At 41.0% G+C, this 21,676-nt stretch overlaps 1 protein-coding gene across 1 annotated transcript in view; it reads right to left on the bottom strand.

Moving 5' to 3' along the window:
- Positions 1-21,676, bottom strand: part of HGD (homogentisate 1,2-dioxygenase) — a 49,750-nt gene that overhangs the window by 21,534 nt on the left and 6,540 nt on the right. The window contains exons 3-6 of the mRNA XM_004436525.3: positions 21,242-21,548; positions 15,855-15,926; positions 14,955-15,043; positions 10,926-11,031 (exon numbers count right to left, since the gene is read on the bottom strand). Of these exons, the coding sequence (XP_004436582.1) occupies positions 10,926-11,031; positions 14,955-15,043; positions 15,855-15,926; positions 21,242-21,256 (282 nt within the window). The 5' untranslated portion in view covers positions 21,257-21,548. The remainder of the gene's footprint in view (positions 1-10,925; positions 11,032-14,954; positions 15,044-15,854; positions 15,927-21,241; positions 21,549-21,676) is intronic.

The raw sequence follows: 21,676 nt of genomic DNA on the forward strand, positions 1-21,676 counted from the left end.
AAGGGGAGAGAAAGAAGAAAGAAAGGAGAAACAGAGAAGAGAAATTCCAGTAAGAGGGAAGCACTGCCTGTTTTGTTGCACTGAGACAACACCTTTGTAGATCTTCCTAAAATTAAAATACCCGTTGTGAGTAGAAATAAAGTTCTGGCCCCCAGAGAAGAGGTTCCTCTTCTGTGAGTGGGAATGACTAAACCAGAGAAGCTGATGGGTTGGTTTGGTTAGGTTTTTGGTGGTCAGTTTTTCAAAGTCTTCTGTAGCACATCAGCCCTCAAGTCATAGGGTAAGAGAACCTGGGGTGGTAGGTGGAAGGGCATCCCCATGATGATGTCAGAAACATGCCTTCAATAGGGCCCACACCCTGGATGAAGTAGTGGCCTTGAAGCACCTTGTCTAATGCAAAAATGATGCCCTTCAAAAGATGGAGATGGTATAGGGAAAGGAATAATTTATCTGCTGGGTCTGATGGCAGCAAATTGTACAGGGCCTATATTCAGTGTATCACGAAGGATAATAAAGACCCCAAGGTGGTTCTGATAAACCCAGTACCCACAAGAAGAAGCCAGCTTTGGATCTTCAGGCAAGGGATTTGGGTCAGGGTCTTTGGTGTGATATCTTGTTGAAGATGAGGAGGGAGATTTGGGGAGAGGATGGACAGGAAGAGTCCATGGAGTGGAGCATAGAAATATCTCCTGCTAAAGTTAGATGTTCAGCTTAATTGCATGCTGTAGACTAGCGACCCTCTGAGTCAAGGCCAGTCCAAGGGGGCTATGCATTGGGCTGAGCCAGGAGACCTGGCTTCTGTTACTGCCTCTGTTACCCTTTACTCTGTGACCTCAGGCAAGTCATTTTCTCTCTCTAGATTGCGTTTTTTCTTACATGTAACAATGGAGTGCTGGAGAAAACTATAATTCCATAATTCTCTTCAGAGAAGAGCTTCTGAAAGTAATAAAAGATGCTTGTTAACTGATCTAGTTCTATAACTTTTTAACAATTTTTTATCCATATTATATATTATTGCTAAATATCCCCAACATAGAATTTAATTATTAAATATTTCAAAAACAATGAAATCAATTGTAGTACCTGATGCAATGTCTTGACTATAGTGGATATTAATAAATTAGTGTTGAAGAGTTGAATGAGTTAATAAGTATAAGGCACTAAGAGCACTGCTAATATCTCAAAAGACTAAAGCAAAATTGTGAGATTTTTGGAAGTCAAAATGACATTCAGGCAATAGCTAGTAAATTCACAAATGCTTCTAAAAGTCCAAAGATTATTTCTAAAATGTAAGTCTGTTCTTTACACACATAAAAACACCTCAGTTCTTCCATTTTCTTTCTGATTTTCTGTCTAGTCGTCCTATCAACTGTTGAGAGAGAGGTGTTGAAGTTTCCAACTATAATTGTAGATTTGTCTATTTCTCCTTTCAGTTCTATCATTGCTTTACATATTTTTCAGCTGTATGCTGCAAATTCTGTTGGAAAATAAACTTTTACTTACTAGAAATGAAGTAGTCAAAAATAATTTGAAAAGCATGTTCAAGGGAGTCCAAAGTCAGAATTAAAAATTCTTTAAGGTTACCAAAGGAGAAAGACAGAGAATCAGTGGCAACATTTAATGATCAAGATTTGAAATTCATACTCAAGGATGAAAAGTTAACCAGAGAATTAGCCTTAGCATTTCCAGAGTTAGAAGACCAGGAGTTGGACTGGAGGATCTAAGTATCCCTCTGAACACTGAGATTCTTTGATTTACTGATATTCTCTCCAAAATTGCCTTGGACTCAACTAGATTGGATGAGTTAGACACTCTCAACAACACTGGCTAGCTAGAGGTAGACATATCATTAGAAGTCAGTGCCATTCATCCAAGAATTCGGAAATAACTCACAGATGCAGTAGTGATCACAAAGTGTAAGAAATTATTAGCAGCAGCTCTGGCTAGGAGAGGTCCAGGGTCACCCACTACAGTGAGTTTCAATCCAGACTAGACAGGTAGAGAGGTGAATAAAATAACACAGTGGCTCGCTAAATTCTTCAGCAAATCTAACAATTTGAGGAAAATAGCAACATGATTTATGTGAAGAGAAATCAGGCTTTGAGTGACTCATTTGAGTTTTTGAGGTAATAGGCAAGAGTACAGGTAAGGAGGATTCAAGTTCTGTACTTTATTTAGACTTGCAAGTCTTTCATGAGGCTACAAAAAAGATGAGCATTTATGGGATTTGGATGACATTTTTTCATGGATAGAAGCCTGGATCCTTGACCTTGCCCTTGAGTATAAAACTAAGGGCATTACATCCATTACTCAGCACCTAGCATAGAGCATGAAACAGTGGTCACTCAATAAATATTTGTTGGTTGACATTTAATTCTCACAACAACCTTCGGAGACGCCTATGATTATTATCATCTCTATTTTAGAAGTGAAAAATCTGATGGTTTAGAGCAGTTAAGTTTTCTCTACCAAGAACTGAGGCCAATACTCTCTCAGCCTCTCTTAGTAACCTATACCCTTTAGTCTCAGCCTGTCTTGATCTGCTTCCCAAACTATTCATGATATTGCTGGCTCTTGAATCCAGGCTTTGCCTCCTTTTAATGGTCTTATACTTGGTCTTCCAAACTGACCCTTATTTAACTGCTCCTCCAGTGCTGAGTTGATGGCCTAGTCTGACTCTTGAGACCTGAACTCTGCTAAGGTCCTCCAGTATCAACATTCTTATCTAATCCCCTTATATTAATTCATTCAAGTGATTTATTGAACCTCTCCATATGCCAGGTTTTATACTAGGTGCTGGAAGTGAACATGACAGTCTCTTCCCTCAGGGAACCTATTACAGAAGACCCTGGAATTGTGGACATTTTCTGATAGGAAATGGATAAGTAGAAATGACTTTAGAAGAGAAATATAAACAGGAATGTTCCCTCAGGAATAAGTCCTGGCACAGGGCCCATTTAACATTTTTATATATGGAAAATAAGAGACACGCATGATGAAATAATCTGGTTTGCAGACAGCTCCAACATCTTTCCAAAGAGTGAAATGCAAGTTAATGGAGATGAACTGCAAAAAGAGCCAGTAAGCTGTTCATAAAGGCTGAAGGGGGCAATGTGCATTGCAATGTTGGCAAACATCAGTGAATACATTTTAGGGAAATGCAATCTAGTCTATTTATAGCATGATGGGATCTGAGGTATCAGGGAGTCAATTCAACACATATTATGATTCTACTATTTGGAAGAAGGCATGTGCTGGACACTGCAGGTCATATGAAAATGACAGAGACACAGATCCTACTCTCAAGTACTCTGAGAAATAGAAATGGTTCAATGAAGAAAGTGGTATTTAAGATGAGTCTTAAACTACGGGTGGGATTTGGATGGGTGGATATTAGTGAGAGAAGAAGAGAAAATTCCAGGTAGATGAAAGCATAAAGTACTAAGGCAGGAAAACTTAGAATATTGTCCTGGAATGGTGACAGTTCCAGTACGGCTCGTGGGGAAGGGAGATGGAAGAGAGTGGAGGGTTTGAAAGATATGATAGTGAATCAGGGCTCTTGATCACCTGTCTTGGGAGCCTTCACTTGATTGGCTGGGCAGTGGAGGGGAGGGGTCATAGTGGGATTTAAAGATTTTATAGATGATAACTTAGTAAACTGAATCTAGCAGCAAGGTGTGGGATAGGGTGGGGAAGAGACATGGATCAGTTAGGAGGCCATTATAACAGTCCAGGTAAGAGGAAATAAGGTCTGAGCCAGGTGGTGTTAAGAATAGGAAGGAGAGTATAGATACCGGAGATATCTTGGAAGCAAACTCTACAGCAGTATTTCTTAAAGAGTAATACAGAGCCAACCTGCGTGGAAATCATCTGGAGAGATTCCTGGGTACCACCCCAGATATACTGAATTAGAATCTCTAGATAGTGAGTCTGGGGAATCTACATTTTCAACAAGTCCTCCTGGTAATGCCTATGTATACTTGGGAATCACGATTCTATGGACTTGGCACCTAATTCAATGTAAAGGGAAAAAGAAAGAAGTTCTCAAAGATGACTTTAAGGATTCAAACCTGGGTGTGTGAAAGAATGGTTGTGTCACTAACAAAGAAAAGCCAGGGAGAGAAGAGAGTTTGGATAGGACTATGATGGCTTCAGCATGGAACCTGTTGCATTGGGATACATACACAGCAATGTCCAATGCAGGTTTTGAAGTTGGAGGAGAGGTTTGTAAAACATATTGCAGAGAGGTGATAGTTAATGTCATGGGAATGAATGACATTTGTTAGATTTTAAAAAGTAAAATATGGGAGATGTGGAAGATGGCAAGAGGGAGATGAAGAGGATAATAGAGTGTAAATAATGTTCTACAATGAAGGTAGCTCCAGAATGGCTTCCAAACCCTAGGGTGGTGGGACTGACTTCTACGATGTGGCCTACCAGGTTATATTAAGTTTTGGGTTGGAGATATGTTGGGTGAAGTTAGATCTCTATAATTCTGCCTGCTGAGGTGTGTGTATATGAGGGGGATTTTGGGGGAGAGAGAGGTGGGAAGCAGAGTGGGCTAGAAAAATCCTTGCTGCTCAAAGAGTTCCTCCTCTTAGTTCACCAAAGCTGGGTATTTCTTACCAACAGTGATTAACCTTTCATCTCTAAGGCAAAGAGAGTCCAACAAAAGTGGGAATCACTAACTGATATTTGGAAGGAAATGGGGAGGAAGAAGATGGAGAGTGTTTTGGGTGAAATTTTCTCCTAAAAATTCATATGTTGAAGTTCTAACCCCAGTACCTGAGAATGTGACTATTTGGAGATAGGGTCTTTACAGAAGTAATTAAGTTAAAATGAGGTCATTCAGGTGGGCCCTAATCCAATATGACTGGTATCCTTATAAGAAGAGGAAATGTGGACATAGAGAAGTAAGTGAAGACACAGGGAAAGGCAGCCATCTACAAGCCAATGAGAGAGGCCTCAGAAGAAACCAACCTGGCCAACACCCTGATCTTAGACCTCTTGCCTTTACAACTGTGGGAAAATAAATCTTCACTGTTTAAGCCACTCAGTCTGCGGTACTTGGTTACAGCAGCCGTAGCAGACTAATACACAGCGGGGGACAGCGGGGGTGGAGTGGGCAGATGGAGATAAGAAGGAGAAGAAAAGAAGAGGGGAAGAAAGACAATAAGGAAGAGGGAGCGAGGAGCAGGAGAGAGGAAGTACTTTCCTGTCTCCCAGGAGGGTGATGGAGACGAGGAAGCAAGAGAGTCCAGTTCAGGACCTTGGAGATCGCCTATTTTGCAGGTTTATAAAATGTCATAGAACCCAGGAAAGTTCAGAGATTCAGGAAGAAAAGAGGGAAATCAATTGTTCTAGGCTTTGGGATATTGAGGAGAACAGAATTGTATTTAGCCATGGATGACTTATAATAGTAAAAACAGAAACAATCTAAATAACTGACAATAGAGGAATTATCTTATAAACATAGATAATAATGTCACATTAAAAATTATCTACACTCAAGAAGTTTAAAAAGACATGGAAAAAAGCACAAAATATGATGTTTAAATTTAAAAATCAGAATGTAAAACTGTATTACAGCACGAGTTTAATTTAGTAAACATATATGTAACTGATTTTTTTTAAACAGCATTAATATGAGTATTCACAGCCTCTTGCCCTTCCCTTCCCTGCTCCCTACAGAAAATTCTGATTTGCCCATTCCCACTCCTCTCAGTCTCTTGAACTCCAGTCTTGCCATGTAGATCAATGTTATATGTGTGTGTCTCCTAGGAAAAGGGGATGGGGACCTACACTGTAAGGGCACTTTCTTGAGGCAGAAGGGAAGAGGAAGCAAGCCATGAACCAGTGGTCCAGGCCTGAGGAGCTTGGGGAAGATATGAGGTGAGACAAGAGAGGACTAGAAGCATGAGGGGATTGGAGTCCGGGAAAAACCGGGAAAAGAGGATTTTAAAAAGTGTTGGTATAGGTCATATGTTGGATATTCTTTAACGTTTTCAGGAGGAGCAAATAAAGATTGGAATTATTTTCAATTACTTTTGGTCTCTGGATGCATAGGACCCCAGGCTTTATTTATTTACATATAAGTACAAAGAAAAAGACTGGAAAGAGAGAAACCAAAACGTTAGAAGCGGTTAACTCTGCATTGGTGAGATTATTGGGCATTGACACTTTTATGTTAGTTTTGAATAAAAAGATGTATTAATGGTGGGAGGGTGCATTATTGTTGTTTAAAGAAGGTATAAACAATTTCAATAGAGTGGTCTGGGCAGACTGAATTGCAAAAGGTTGAGGAGTGAATGGGGGTGATAAAGTGGGTTTAGATTACTTTCTCAAGAAGTCTAGCTATGAATAGGAGAGACTTGGGCAAAAGCTTAAATAGGTGGGAAACCCAAGACATTTTTGAAGGGAAGGGGGCTTTTAGGATGGGGAAACCTAAACAGTTTGACAAATTAGACAGTAAACACCCTGTAAGGTATATTGTTTGAAACATTTTTGATAATTTGCACATCCTGGAGGCAGAGGGAATTTTATGATGTGGTCTTTAATTAGCTTTGAGGTGTTTATCACTTGGTCCAAATTATACTGGTTGAGAACTAAAAGGTAATTTCCTCAGCTGAGGCTCAACTGGGTCAAGAATCTGACTTCCCAACAATCAAGAGGTTAGGGATGTTACAATAAGAAAGATAAACTTTAAAGGACTCTGACCTTTTCACAGAGAAATGCTGATTCAGGAATTCTAATTGAAATCTGTAAAATCACAGTTAAATTGGATGCAGATTTGGTCATTAAATTCTGAGATTTGAGAAGTTAGAGGAAGGCTCACGATGAACAAAATTAGGTATATTTCTTATGTGAGACATTAATGGATTGAACTTGTTATGTCCACAGGCTGAATCTAAATATACTCACAGAGAGTTTGTATTAATTTTTAGACAACTGATTAAATATACACTAAAAGAAAATGAAGGTTTTGGGGGCATTGTCCCCAATCTTACTGGGAGGCGATCAAAGATGACAGTGATGACAGCATAGCCCATGATGCTTTCTTGGAGGAAACATTAGGTAATTCTCAGGCCTTCAAATTCCCAGAGATGACTAACATGGGGAGTTGGTGAAGCTAATGAATTATTTGATTTGGTCTGTGACAGGTGAAGACATACCTACCATACAGACTCCAGCTGGGAAGGACTGTCAGATGAGTACCTCAATATAATTTTCTCAGTGAAAGTCTGGAATACATACTTGGAAGAGGTTATGAGAGGGGGAAAGTGATGAATGTAGATTGCTGTGGTTATTAATGAAGCATAAAATTGGAAAGAGATATTAACTTGTAAGGAAGGTGTAAATGAAAAGAAAAAAGCATAGATATAGTGAGAATGGCCAGGGTGTATATATCAGGGCAAGGGAAGCAGGATGACCAGTGACATAGGTCACAGAACAGGAGGACAATAAACCACTACCTTGACAGAGCTGGTGTCCACAGAGGCACTACCGAGTTCTAGCGCACATCTGTCCCAACATGTGTGAGCACAAGGTTGAAAATGAGCAGGAGAAATATTAGAGAAGAAATTCATTTGGTGGCCCCCTATGGCAAGTGTTTGAAGGAATTCAAAACAGGAGAAAGGTAACAAGTTCAAGGAGAAATGCAAAGCCAAGGTTAGAATGGGAAACCTAGGGAAGGGGGGGGCGCGAAACAAATAGGTATTGAGGATCTACTAGACAGCAAGCACAAACTTGTGATGCAGCTGTTTTGATGCCTCTGTGTTAACTCAGGCTTTTTAATGCAGTTGCCTCAAACTTCTGTCTCAAAATGTATGTTAAATATTTACGAAATAATGGATTAACATGCACAAATGGCATACCTAGCTCTCACATATGATGAGAGACTTCCATTTTCTACTTTGTTAATTTCTACATCACTTGAGTTTTTATAAGTATATATTATTTTTATAATACGACAAAACCAGAAAAATTCTATTGGAAAGAGGTTAGCTTCCATGGGTAAGCTACCTGTACCCCAAAATAATCATTATAAAGGGGTATATTCATGTTAAATAAAATGCATCTATAGTAGTCATAAAATAATAACAATATACGATAAAAAGATATTACTGAGCATATTACACATCACACAGTAGATTCACATCACGCACATTTTCCTTAAAGGTTAGGTTCAAAACCTAACCCCCACCGCAAATAAAATTATATAAAATAAGTGTGGCTCCACTCTTGCCCACATAACCACAAACAAGTCTATGAAGATGTATTAAGGTCATAGAGGCTTAGATGACTGGTGTGGATGGTATGAGCAGGCAGGGCCACTGGAACTCCCCGCTCCACCCCATTTACCACTAGTTATTTGATAGTGTCTTAAAAGTCCCAGGATTTGAATTCCCAAATATCTGCCTGTGGACTTTTCCTATAGTCCTTCTTTTAGTCTAGCTCAATGGTTCTCAAATTTAGTGTACATGAGAATTACCATATACAGTAGCACACACAAAACCAAGTATCCTACACTTTATGGGTGATTTAAGAGATTTATCAGAGATAATTTTCCTTGTACTTAATTTTTGTCTTACTTGCTGATTTTAAGTTCCTCTGTATAACAGGATATTTGGCTCTACTTTAGAGAACTGCCAAAAACTTAATTGCGGATTTTCTTTTTTTTTTTTTTTGCCCCCAAAGCCCCAGTAGATAGTTGTGTGTCATAGTTGCACATCCGTCTAGTTGCTGTATGTGGGACGCGGCCTCAGCATGGCCGGAGAAGCGGTGCGTCAGTGCGCGCCCGGGATCCAAGCCCGGGCTGCCAGTAGTGGAGCGCGCGCACTTAACCGCTAAGCCACGGGCCAGCCCTAATTGGGGATTTTCTATGCTGCCTGAGGAAAAAATTAGAGAACTCATTGTGGTTCAAGTACCCTTTCAACATTCCAAAGCTAGTCTATAATAAAGGCTTAATTTATTTAGCCTGACCAGGAAGGACAAGCTAAAGACAGGGTCCCCAGATTGGTTGTGCAGTTGTGTCCCGTACAAGGGCCCTGCCCGGTGGAAGTGGAAAGGGGCAGGAGCTGAAAGCCTGGCCTTGTGTCTTGGCAGGGGACTGTGCCTGCGGGGCTGGGGGCTGGAGCAGGGGCTGACTTTTTCCCATATGCTCAAAGGCAATGTATAGGCCAGTGGTGGACTGGGGAGGATGTCTGCTTATACATTAAACTTCACACAAGTTTAGGGGTCAGTTATTTAGACAAAATATCCTTGCTTCAAAATGGCTGTGAGGTGGATAATATTTCAAGATGTGAACTCACATTTTTTTCCACTCTGAATGCCTCCTTTTTGAAGTGGGGTGAGTAGCATTCAAGCAGGTACTTAGTGCTCTGAGATTTCCATAATTAGGGAAGAGAGGCAGCAGAGCAGGAAACCAAAGGCGACTATGAATTATTCAAGCTTTTATTCTACAAAAAATCTAAGCATTTAGGGGAATGGAGTTTGTAGGTGTAGACAAAACATCTTGGTAAACCAAGAGGAGGCAACAGATTTCCTTGGGCTGTGGGAAGGAGAGAGAGAGAAAAAGAGAGAGAGAGAGGCTGATCAATTTGTGTGGACTTTGAATACAGAGGGGCTCTTGAACCTGTGACCTGGCAACTCCCAGAAGGAGGGAATGGCTGTGTGGCATATCCAGGGCCACAGGACCAGAAGTGGCCTTGCAGATGATTCCATGCCCAAACTTGCCATGACAGTAGCAGAACAGTGGGCATCTCAACACTACCCAGTGAGGGAAGACCAACCAGCAAGGGCCAACTCCACTCCTACTTTGATATTGTTTGAGACCAACGATTCCCAGGGAAGACTGAAATGAATTTGTTTTCTGCCAGTTTGGCAGATGGGGACCTCAGAATAAAACACAATATAAAATGAAAAAACAAATTTACCTGAATACAAATTCTGAGATTTATATGTACTACCACTGCCTTTAAGTGAATATATCAAAATGGCTGTATCAAAGTCATAGTTCTTGCCTCCTGTGTGCCTGGCACTGTACAAAGTATGTTTACACATGTTCTCTCACATAATCTTCACGACAGCACTGCATGGCTGATGTCGTGATCATCCCAGTTTATAGATGAAACACTGGCTCAAAGACACAGTGGTAAGTAGACGGGTGCGGATGCAAACCCAGGTCTGTTTTTCTTTCTGCATTCTATGCCTGTTATCAGTGACAGGTACCTAAGCACAGGGATGAAGGGAATATGCTGGGGTTCTCAGAAAATTGAAAAAGTAGAGCTCAGTCCATTACACCATGGGGTCTGTCTCAACACTGGAAGTAGAGTATGTAAATGGTACTGATACACAGAAGAACAGCCCACTGGTCACTAGACCAAAAGGAGGAAACTCTTAGGCGAGGAATGGAAGTTCCTAGGTCTGCAGAGAATGTGACAGCAATCCATCACCACAATGGAGTTACAGAATCCAGCTCAGAATCCAGCCTCTCATCCCTATATCAGAGGCCTCTTTTCAGATATGTAAATGTTGAATGTGTTTTCTATCTTCTGTGGTAAGTTAAAATTAAAACCAACCAAACAACCAACCTATGGACTTGTAGATATTTTCACTAGCCTATATAATTTCCATTCATCCAACTCACCTGGGCACTCCTACAGAGTCTGAACCACTTCTGTGCCTACCTAGAAGCCATTAGGCTAGAAAACACAAGTTTATACCCATACACACACACACACACACACACACACGCACAATCAATCAATTCCAAAATTCCCACCCAAGTTTGAGCAAAAGAATAGACATGCTTTAGTATTTATTTTTAAAAACTGTGTAATTTCTCAAAGACCCAGGCTTAACTTAAATATTTATATTCAAGGCTTTGGATATATGGTATGCTCCAATTCACAGGGCCAGGTTACCTGGTTGGGATCAGGATCAACTTCATCCCAGTTGTGAGTGACATGGCCTTGGTCAATGGATTCAAAGGGCTTGTGAGAAACTGAAGGTAGAATCCTATACAGCCAGCTAGGGGGAAAACAAGGACACAGAAGTCTTAGAGTGATGTTATGAGTGATACACAGACTGGCTCAGGAAGTACATCAGGAAGATGCTCAAGTCAACAACGATCTGTGGGCTTTAATGTGAGAAGCAATGACACAGCATCACTTCTTAATAGCCACTGCTGTCCAGAGCCCCAGCCTCTTCTCTCTTTCCACTCCACCCATCACTCTTCAAATTGAGGCTCAGCTCGTGGTTATTCCCATACTGACAAAAAATGAAGCACTGTCCTTCCCAAAGACAACTATAAAGGAAGGGGAAGTACCTTGAGGGATATCTGTGCAGGAAAATCCATAGAGAAACATTAGCTTAGGGGCCGGCCCCGTGGCTTAGCAGTTAAGTGCGCATGCTCCGCTACCGGCGGCCGGGGTTCGGATCCCGGTGCGCACGGGCGCACGGCTTCTCCAGCCGTGCTGAGGTCGCGTCCCACATACAGCAACTAGAAGGATGTGCAATTATGACATACAACTATCTACTGGGGCTTTGGGGGAATAAATAAATAAATAAATAAAATTATTAAAAAAATAAAGAAAAACATTAGCTTATATACGTCATCAGATACTAATCTTTGCTCTGGAAGATGAGAACAATGAATCCTATGCAGATTGAGAGAATATGGGTGGTTTCTTTGTTATTTTTGAAATGTAAATCAATTTTCTTCTTTAAAATAATAAAAGTAATACAGACCAGTGGTAAAAATAATTCAAGTAATGCAAAAAGTCCTGAAAGGTAAATGGCTTTCTTCTCCAATTTTTTCAGGGCCAAAATCCTCAGACTATTTCCATGTATATTCTCTCAGATATCTCCAATGCATATATAAGCAAAATTGCCAAATCATTGTACCACTTTGTTCTCACAACAATAATGTGTGAGAGTGCTTGATCGCCCACATCTTCACAAATATGGGGTACTATTAATACTTTTGGCCTCATAGGTAAAAAATAGCATCTTATTTTTATTTTGTATTTCCTTTATTATGAGTAAGGTTGAGAATCTGTATGTTTATTGGTCCTTTGTAATTTTTCCATAAATTACTTGTACAAGTCCTTTACCAGTTTTCTATTGGATTGTTTGTCTTTTTGATATTAATTTGTCAGAGGTTTAGAAAATTAACACTTGTGTACTCCAAAATTATAAGACTATCCGTCCATATTTTCTTAGGGTACATTTATGGCTTTGTTTTTTCTTTTTTTCTTTCTTTTTTTCATGTTTTACTATCTGTATACGTCAAGGCCTGAGTCAAAGATCTCCCTGCCAGGACCCATATCTCAGGCTTTCGGAAGAGAAGACGATACTGATGAAGGACATCAGGAGGAGAACCCTCCAGAAGTTGAGAGGAACACTGACACTCACTAAGAGGGACCCAAGTCCTTTCAGAGGCCGTTACCCTGACAGAGAAGGAAGAGGAACACTACTTCTGACAATGGAAGACAAGACCTACCTGAACAGGCTCTGATCCTTTAAGCCCTAGGACAGTTTACTTCAGGGAGTGGAGGTGGCCTGGCCTGGCCCCCTGGGGAGGAGAGCTGGTTACTGAACCATTTGGGAGACAAAAGGGCTAGATTTGTTCAGTTTCCATTTGATTCCTACCATTCTAGATGATGCGACCTCAGACCTTGGACTTCAGACTATGAATAAACTAAGCTTCTTCAGCTTCTAGTAGTACATGGAGTTGAGAGCACGTGTGTGTATCTTGGAACCAACTGTGTGATCCTGGGCAAGTTACAAAACTTTCTTGATCCTATGTTCCACATCCTTATCTCTTAGGATTGTTGTGAGGATTCAGAGTTTATGTACCCAGAATGCCCAGCACATAGTAGGTGCTGGCTATTAGATGTGTGTTGAATTGTCTGTCTATCCCTAATCATCTTGGTTTTTACGATGGTCCAAGTGTTCCACATTCTCTGTCCTGACTCTCACCTTCTCAGGACCTAAGCTAACTAATCTGATAAAAATTAATTCCTGATAGATATAATCTCTTATAGTTTTGTGGAGGCCCTGTACTCTGTGGTTTAAACGAGTAGTGACTAACTCTAAGAATTCTGGGCTTGCTCACCTATGGGTGGGGCTGGTTCCAGCTTCCCACTGGGGATTTTTGAGCATTTTCACAAAATTCTTGTGGATACCTTTGGAGAGTTCTAAACAGATGGGTGAGCCATGCCTAGTGTCCCTGGTTTTTTAGCTGAGTTTATAAAACTCTCCAGGCAGCACTACATTGCCCTGGACAGAGATTTAATTCTAATTCAGGGAATGGTGCCAGCTTCTTAATGAAATGCCAACAGCTCCTTTTCAGCCTCCCGGAACAGAGCTCAGCTCCTGCTGGCTGAAGATATTGCTGAATAATGGGGGCAGGCAGCAGAATCTGGAGTCCAGGTGTCCCGTTAGTGAATGGGCCATAAAGTCAAGAACACAGTCATGGAGGCCAGGTTGTCATAAATTAGAATGGATAGGAATTGTCTGTGTACTTACCTTACCTTGACTATTTGGGCTTGTAGAAAGATTAAATAGCAATATAATTAACCCCCGATTTTTCACAAGTATGGAAAACTATCTCTTCCTCCCTCCATGCACGTATCTACCAAGAGAGAAGCAATATTGATATTGACATGGTAGCACAGCACCTGTCATATCTCACACTCAGTTCTCTGACAGCCTCCTAGGGATAGCCTGTATTGGAGGGAGAAACTCTGCTATGGTGGCAATAATAATGATTATGATTATAATAATTAATGTTAATTGAGCATTCACCATATGCCAGGCAATGTGCTAGGCACTTTACACACATTCTTTCCTTTAATCCTCACCACAACTATGAAATACGTTCTACTATCTCTTTTACAAATGAGGAAGCAGAGGCTCTGAGAGGGTAAATGACTTGCCCAAGGTCACACAGCTGGAAAGAGAAGGAACCAGGATTTAAACTTGGGGGGCCTGACTCCAGAGTGGGCATGATTAACCACTAAGGTGAACAATCTATCATTTGTGTGGTCTGTTGTGCTTTTGTACTCACTATCTCTTGCTTCTCAGGAGGACTCTGTGGAGATAAACCCAGTCCCTTCCACTAGGCAGCACAAGACCGCCTGCCCTCCTCCACAAATCTCCAATATCAGTAGCAGCCCTCCTCGCAGATGCCCTAGCTTGAAATTTCTACAATTAGATACCACTTGCTTAAGTCACAACCCTGATTGCCTTTCCCCAAACCACAACACCTGCTGCATGCAACCTGCCCCATAGGAGTTAATCGAGGGAGTGAGTTCGTTGACCTAGCTCGTAGGATTAGAGCAAACGTGGAACATGACACATTGTGCTAATGAATGAATGTGCTGGTTTCCAGCAAAGGCAAATTCCAAAGAGTAAAAATCTTATTAATTCAAACCACAAGGGCCCATAATATGTAACCTTTCAACTACCCAAGCTTGGATTATCCAACATTTTCATGCAAAGAACATAACACTTCTAGTCAGCTGAGGAAGATATTGTGCTGAATCTTCTATAATTTTGCATTAATCATTATTTAAAAAAAAGAAAACAAAACCAAATACACCAAAACCCAAAATTCAACTGGGATTCAAAATTCAAAATTAAATCCTTAGGGGATGGCCAGACTATCGGGAACATTTCCTTCTGAGTACAAATCAGAATCTGTAAATGGAACTGGATATCTGTGTTTTCCAGGCTCTTTGCAGCTGCTCTCTCACCTTCTTCCACCAGTCACTTGATTCCAGTGGGAGATAAGGCCCATCCTCCCCTGACTATGACCCAGAGCACAGCCTGTGAGAAGCAGGATCTTGGGCAGCCCTGGGAGGCTGTGGCCCAGGTGTCAGAGACAGCACTCAGTACTAGTAATAGCTCCCACAGTCTGCAGGTCAGAAGTAACCTCATCCTTGTACCTTCTCTTATTGGTGCTCCTCGGACAAGTGAAAGCCGATCCTGAGAGCTGCTCAGCATACAGATTGTAGGGGCAGACTTGAGGATTATTCTAAAACAAAGGAGGCAATAAATAACATCACTCCAATCAGAAAAGCATCCCATCTTCCCACCAAGCAACACAGTGGGGGAATTCTGTCCTGATGCGGTGCTCTGGGCCACTGCACATGACCATCCCCAACCCATATATATACTTCCTGTAATAACTTTTTAGGTAACTTTTTCCCCTGATTAGAAAAGTAATACATACTTATTACAGAAAATTTATAAAACATAACCCATTATCTCACCACCCAGAAATAACCCAATATTGACATACTGGTATATTTTCTTCTATTCTTATCCTCCAAAATAAGGATCCTATGATATGTGTAGTCCTGTAATAACCAGGACTTCTTTTTAGAGAAAACACTTTATCAGGAGCATTTTTTTCATGCCATGAAATAGTCTTCAAAAATTTTTGAAAAAAATTTTGTTTGTCATATTTTTCCTGTTGTAACCAACACTAGAGGGAACATCTTTGTGCATACATTTTTTAGGACTGATTATTTTCTCATCATTGTCATATCTTATGCTGTTCAAGGGAACTGCAAGAAATCCCCTTAACCATGGACCGAGGAGATCCTCCTGAAAGTCCTACAGTTAGTCTACTATTTTGGATTGGGTGCTTTGCCATAGGTAACCATCGTCCAACTTCATTGTCCATATGGTCATTGTTCTGTAACCCAATTGTCTTAATGATTTGTGAAACTCCTAGACAGTTCACAGGCTAAATTACAAGAGCCACGGTGGGTAGAAGCTCTTTGGCCTAAGGGCTGCTCATTCATTTCTACAATTCAGAGCTCTCTACTATTCACTCATACCTGTCCTTCTGGCAAGGCACCTGGACAGCAAGGGTCCTCTGAGGCACACTCGTTCCCGAATCCAGAAATGTACTGCATATGACGAAGACACAAAGGTCACCATTAATGGGATTTAAAGAGCATTTGACAACACTGACAGTCTATGAAGGTAAGAATTTCTATATGGACATGTATTTGTGTATGATGTTCCATACATAACATCTTTGCTATGTCTTAGCGTGTGAACATTTAGGAAAGATAATATGCTCTGTGTGAATTTTAAATACCACCAATTAATTGAGAGAAGAGTGCTGGATATTGAATAGACTGTCCACCCTTAGCTGTACTTAGTTCATTTATGGGCTTGTTCTTAATTATCCCACTCCAAGAACAGGCTCTTTAATTCTGGTTCCATCAGGGAGTTCCCAAGAGAGGAGATGGCTCAGGCATCACTTCAACTCCAGATTAGTAGGATCTTGCTGGGCCTAAATTGTAACCTCCTTGAATTTGAGCTTCGTTCCCCCTCCATACTCAGAAACAAGCAATAGTAAAGAGGCATGTGGATCCAATCTGACAGCAAAAGCCTTGAGAGAGACCTCTCCACACCAGCCTCGCTGCAGGTAGAACCCTGCATTATCTGGCTCATCTATAGAGCACTTGTATATATATTTATATCTATGTAGGTACATGAAAAGGAAGTTTGAAGATATGGGTGGCTTTCAGGAGATGTGCCAGACCAGAATCTGTCCACAATGGCACAATGCAGTCTATTCTGATTGCTATCTGTTTACTTTACACCCAGAGAAAAAAAAGTTAGGGGGTTTCTTAAAAAAGTCAAGTATGTGGAGCCCCTGAAACATTTTCTTACATTTAACACCTTGTGAATTCTTGTTCACTGTCTGGCTTCTCTGCTGGTTTGTAAGCTCTGTGAAATCTGGCACTATGTCTTGTTTACATCTATATGCCCTGTGCCCAGGTATAGAAGGCACTCAATAGACATCTATTTTTTGATTTAGTTTTTCACTTAGAGCCAATTCTAATATGAGTGTATGTATGCTGCTCTAAGTAGAGTCAGAACCCCCTTTTCTCCAACTTCAACATTAAAAAAGGCCATTTTCTTCCCATAGTTCTTCTTAATAAGTGTGCTTAGTTTTAGCCCAAGATAAAGAAAGTGCTTCCTCGCTCAGTGAGTGAAATGCCACCATCTGAGCACGTCTGTAAGAGATATAAGAAGGATGGAAGTGGGTGGAGGGTAAGCCTTCTAGAGTTCTCAGTAGCATGGAGAAGGATGAGCTTGATGGAACACGCCTGGATGTGTGAGCTATGATCAGGCCAACAGTCTATATTTGGAAGGAATATCAAATGTGAAATGTTATGACCTAGAAAGCAATGGAAGTGAAATTATTCTTTTTGCCTCCAAACACAAATTTTTGGATATTTGAAAATCTATCAGCTCTAAAAACACCAAGTTATACTATAGACAGATTGATTAACAGCAGTGGCATGATGTTTGGAATGATTTCTTTGGGGAAATGGCAGAGACCATCCAGCATTCTGACTCCACCGAATACAATTTTCTTCTCTCTAAACGAACCTCATGCTCACCATCAACAGGATTGAATTTGAGCTGCTGAGAAATGGTAATGATGTCAAATTATCTTCAATTCTGTAGAATGGAATTTTAGCCCCACGTGTGACTGAAGCCACCGTGTATTACAGGGCCTTCACTTTGTTCAGCTGGGCATTGTTTCTTTCTGCAGGAGAGGAAGGTTGGAGTGCTGAGGAACACAGCTGAGCTTTCTGGTGGGCAAGGGTGGATTTACTCATTAACCTTCCCCATTCTTTGCAACTGCTGGCCTCAGAACAGAGTCCAGGGTTATACGTATGTTGGGACAACGTATGTGTGGTTCTGAAGCATTTGATTCAGATTGCTTTAAAAAATAGAAAAGAAAGTAGAAAGAACAGCTGGTGGTTAGGAAGAGAGCCACCCAGCTCTGAGAGAGGTGTGAGTTCTGAATCTGTTTCTCAATCTTTGCCGCCTTGCATTGGCTGAAGAGGAAGGTGAAAACTGCTGAGTCACTCTCAAATCAGTTGGTTTTCCTAATTCTCTGAGAGAAAAATTACAGATGAGTTTATTAGAACTTTAAAATGCCAGGTCCCTCGCTGTTGAAGGTATCAGAATTGAGGAAGCAGTATTCTGCAGCTGCTTTCCCAAGGCTTTGAGATCAAAGACAGAATCTGAAGTCTGCTTATATTAGCTGTGAAAATCCAAGGGTTCAACTCCAGCTGGTTCAGTGACTATCTACAAATATACCTCATACAAAAAAACCCTCAAAAACCTAACATTAAACAAGTGTCTTTGTATGTTTTCTTCAGTCCAGATTTCTGAATAATTTGATCCAATGTAAAAATATGATTTCATTTCTTTCCAAGAGAATTATATGCATCCTCTCTAAATGAAAGAACAAATTACTGAGCTCCATGTAACTTGAGGACCATCATTCTTGGGCAGCTCCCTAGTATACGGCTTTTTAATTCTCACCTGGTCCCCAGGATATGATTTGTTTGTCAGAGCTGTTTTATGGGGTGCTTTCTCCTGACTCTGATTCTGGGTAACACCCCGATGGGACAAGCAGATGGTACACCTCACTTCCTTTTACTGGGCATGAAGGAAAGAGAGAGAAATCAGGGTAGAGATGGAATTACAACTACGTTTCTTTTCCTGTGGAAAGAGTCCAGTATTTCCAGTTAACTTTATTGGGAACATAGAATATAGATTGTTAGGGGAACTTGCGGATTATTGTGGGAGGCCGAATAATGACCCTCAAAGATATCCATGTCTTAATCCCTGGAACTTGTGAATGCTACTTTATATAGCAAAAAAGACTTTGCTGATGTGATTAAAGTTAAAGATCTTGAGATGGGAAGATATACTGGATTATAATGTAATCACAAGTGTCCTTAATAGAGGGAGATTTGACTACGGAAGAGGAAAAGGCAATATGATGATGGAAGCAGAGATTGGAGTGATGCACTTTGAAGATGGGGAAAAGGGCACAGTCAAGGAATGTGAGCAGCCTCTAGAAGCTGGAGAAAAGGGCACAGTCAAGGAATGTGAGCAGCCTCTAGAAGCTGGAAAAGGCAGTGAAACAGATTCTCCCTTGAGTCTCCAAACGGAACCAGCCTTGCCAACACCTTGACTTTAGCCCAGCAAAACTGATTTCAGTTCTGACCTCCAGAACTGTAAGAGAATAAATGTGTTGTTTTAAGCCACTAAATTCCTGGTAATTTGTTACAGCAGAAATAGGAAACTAATACAATAATTTTGTAGACCAGTGGGTCTGTCTAATTGTTAGAATCACCCCAGAAGTTTGTTAAATACAGACCCAGACCTAGTGAATCAAAATATTTGGTGGAGCCCAAAGTCTGCATGTTAAACAGCTCTTCATTTTAGAAATGAGGAAATCAAGACTCATAGAAGTGAAGCAACTTGAGAACATAGGGTGGTCTATTTTAAATTTAATTTTATTATTTTATCTTTTGTATTTCTTTCTCTAGTTGTGCTGCTTTTATGCAAATGTGATTTTATTTGAGGCTTTGTGTTGACAAATCCATTAAAATGAAGAAATAAAAGCTGAGAAATGTTTTTTTACTTATATAATGTTTATTGATTAGAATGATGCAATCTGGCTTTCTGTGTTTGGATTCCTGATCTCTAGAGCTAACCTTTCCTTGTGGAGATTAGACAGCAGGCTGGGAAGAATGCCTTTGAAATCAAGAACAAAGATCAGCGCGCAATTTACATTGGTGTGCTGGTGCTGTGCATAATAAGTTGCTTAAAAATTTCAGCAGGATAGGATTTTAGATATAATTTATTTATAAATGGTAAGGATGTTTCCAACTCCTGCTGAACTCCCCCATAGGATTTTCATCAGGAAACAAAGTTTTTATGCACTCTCCCTCTTCCAAGACTTCAACTACCACGATTGATATGATGACCTCCCATATCTATTCTCCTAGCCCTACCCATTCCCCTGAGATCCAGATCCATACTTCTGACCACCTCCTGGGTATCTCAACTTGGCTGTCCCTACAGCAACTCAAATTTAGCTGAAACTCGCTTGGATCCCAGCACATGCAGGGCTCTCTCTATGTGCTGCGTCTGCACTCGGTGTTTCCTCTGGCCCCCATCCCTTTTCACTTAGCCAATTTCAACTTCTCTCTTAAGACTCAGCTTAGGAACAGCCTCCTTCAAGAAGTTTCTCTTGACCCTACCTAAGCCAGACTGTTTCGTTCCTATATTAATCTGTGGCTTCATGTACTAATATATAATGTTTGCTGAATGAAAGAATGAGAGTTCTTTCTCAGCCTTTCTAACTCTCGATCAGACATAAAGATAAAGAAACAAAACTCTTTTACTTTGGTGCTGAGTGTTTTCAGGATCTCTATCGATTAAGGAGATGTTTGATTCTTCAAAGTCACCATTAGTTGAAGGGCATTAGGGAAGTGCTCAAACTCTGGATTCTGGAAAGAAGCCTGGAGTCTGGCTCACCTGGCTCAAGTCAAGGTTCCGGGCAGGTCTATTCAGTTTCACATGTGTCTGTTGGGCACTGATGCAAGCCTGAGCTGGACAGTAGGCACGGATTTAGAACCTGGGAACTTACTCTCTTTCTCTGGCTTTAAGGCACTCAGTGTAGTAGATGCCATTAAGGCTCCTTTTGGAGCCTGTGCTTTGGATTTGGACAAACCCAGGTTCTAATCCAGTCTCCATCACCTAGTGGCAGCGATCTTGGGCAAGTCACTTAATCTCTCTGAACTTTACTTTTTTTGCTGGTTAAATAGAAACAAGAGTGCCTACATCCCAGATTTATTTTGAAGATCACAATATGAGTTAATTCATTAATAGCACATAACCCACATATACTTTTCAACTGCACATCAAATAATAAAAAGGAATTATTTCGTAGAGGAAGTGCTAGGGCTTCTACTGGCCAAGGGCTGATTGTGAGCCTCAAAATAACTGACTAGATTAAGCATATCTAATTGGTCAACTAGAGGCGGTCCAGGAAGCTGCAGCAACAGGAAGGTGTCGGAGAGTAGGGGCTGGGAAGCAGACACAGTGAGAAATGTGTCCGAGGTGGTGGAGGGGAGCCCTATGATGTCTACAGATTCCCAAAACAAACGAAGGCAAGAGGTAGACGATAAGAGCTTCATCTCTTTTCTTTATCATCTCTCCCTCATCCCCGCATCCCCAGCCATGCCTACAGACAATATGGTGAAGCCTCTGAACACAGGGGTTTGGGCCAGGGGCTCTCTAAGTTCTTTCTAACTCTGACACTGGAATTCTCAGAAGCTTCCATAAGTTCCAGCTGAAGTGGCCACGGCAAACTTGCCAGATAGTTTCTTACCTTCAACTGAGCCATTTTCCTTCTGCGGCAGGCGTGATGACTTCAGGAAACCCAGGCCCAGAGAGGGTATGAAGCCAAAATGCTTCTGCTTTTCCTTCACGTCACTCTCTGGATGTGGTTATTCCCACCGCTGCACTGTGCTTACCGGTCAGCAGGCTGCTCAAGCCAGCCACAAGAATTGCCAAATTGACAGAGTAGGGAGAAAGTCCAACACGCTTATTTCAAAATTGCTTACACAACTGCCTCTGTTTTTAATTAAACTCAGGCTGTTTCTGGAAGAGTTTGCAGAGGCCTATCTCCTCTTCACCTGAGGAAAAAATTGGCCAATTATTTGTTCCAGTTAAGAGAAGGAGGCTTATTACTCAAGGCAGAGAAGTTAAAGCTCTTTAGGAAAGGAATTGTGGTACTGAGTGTCTGCTGTGTGTGGCAGAGGCT

This window comes from Ceratotherium simum, chromosome 15 (assembly GCF_057802395.1).
Source record: "Ceratotherium simum simum isolate JZ-2026a chromosome 15, ASM5780239v1, whole genome shotgun sequence".
Lineage (NCBI taxonomy): Eukaryota > Metazoa > Chordata > Mammalia > Perissodactyla > Rhinocerotidae > Ceratotherium > Ceratotherium simum.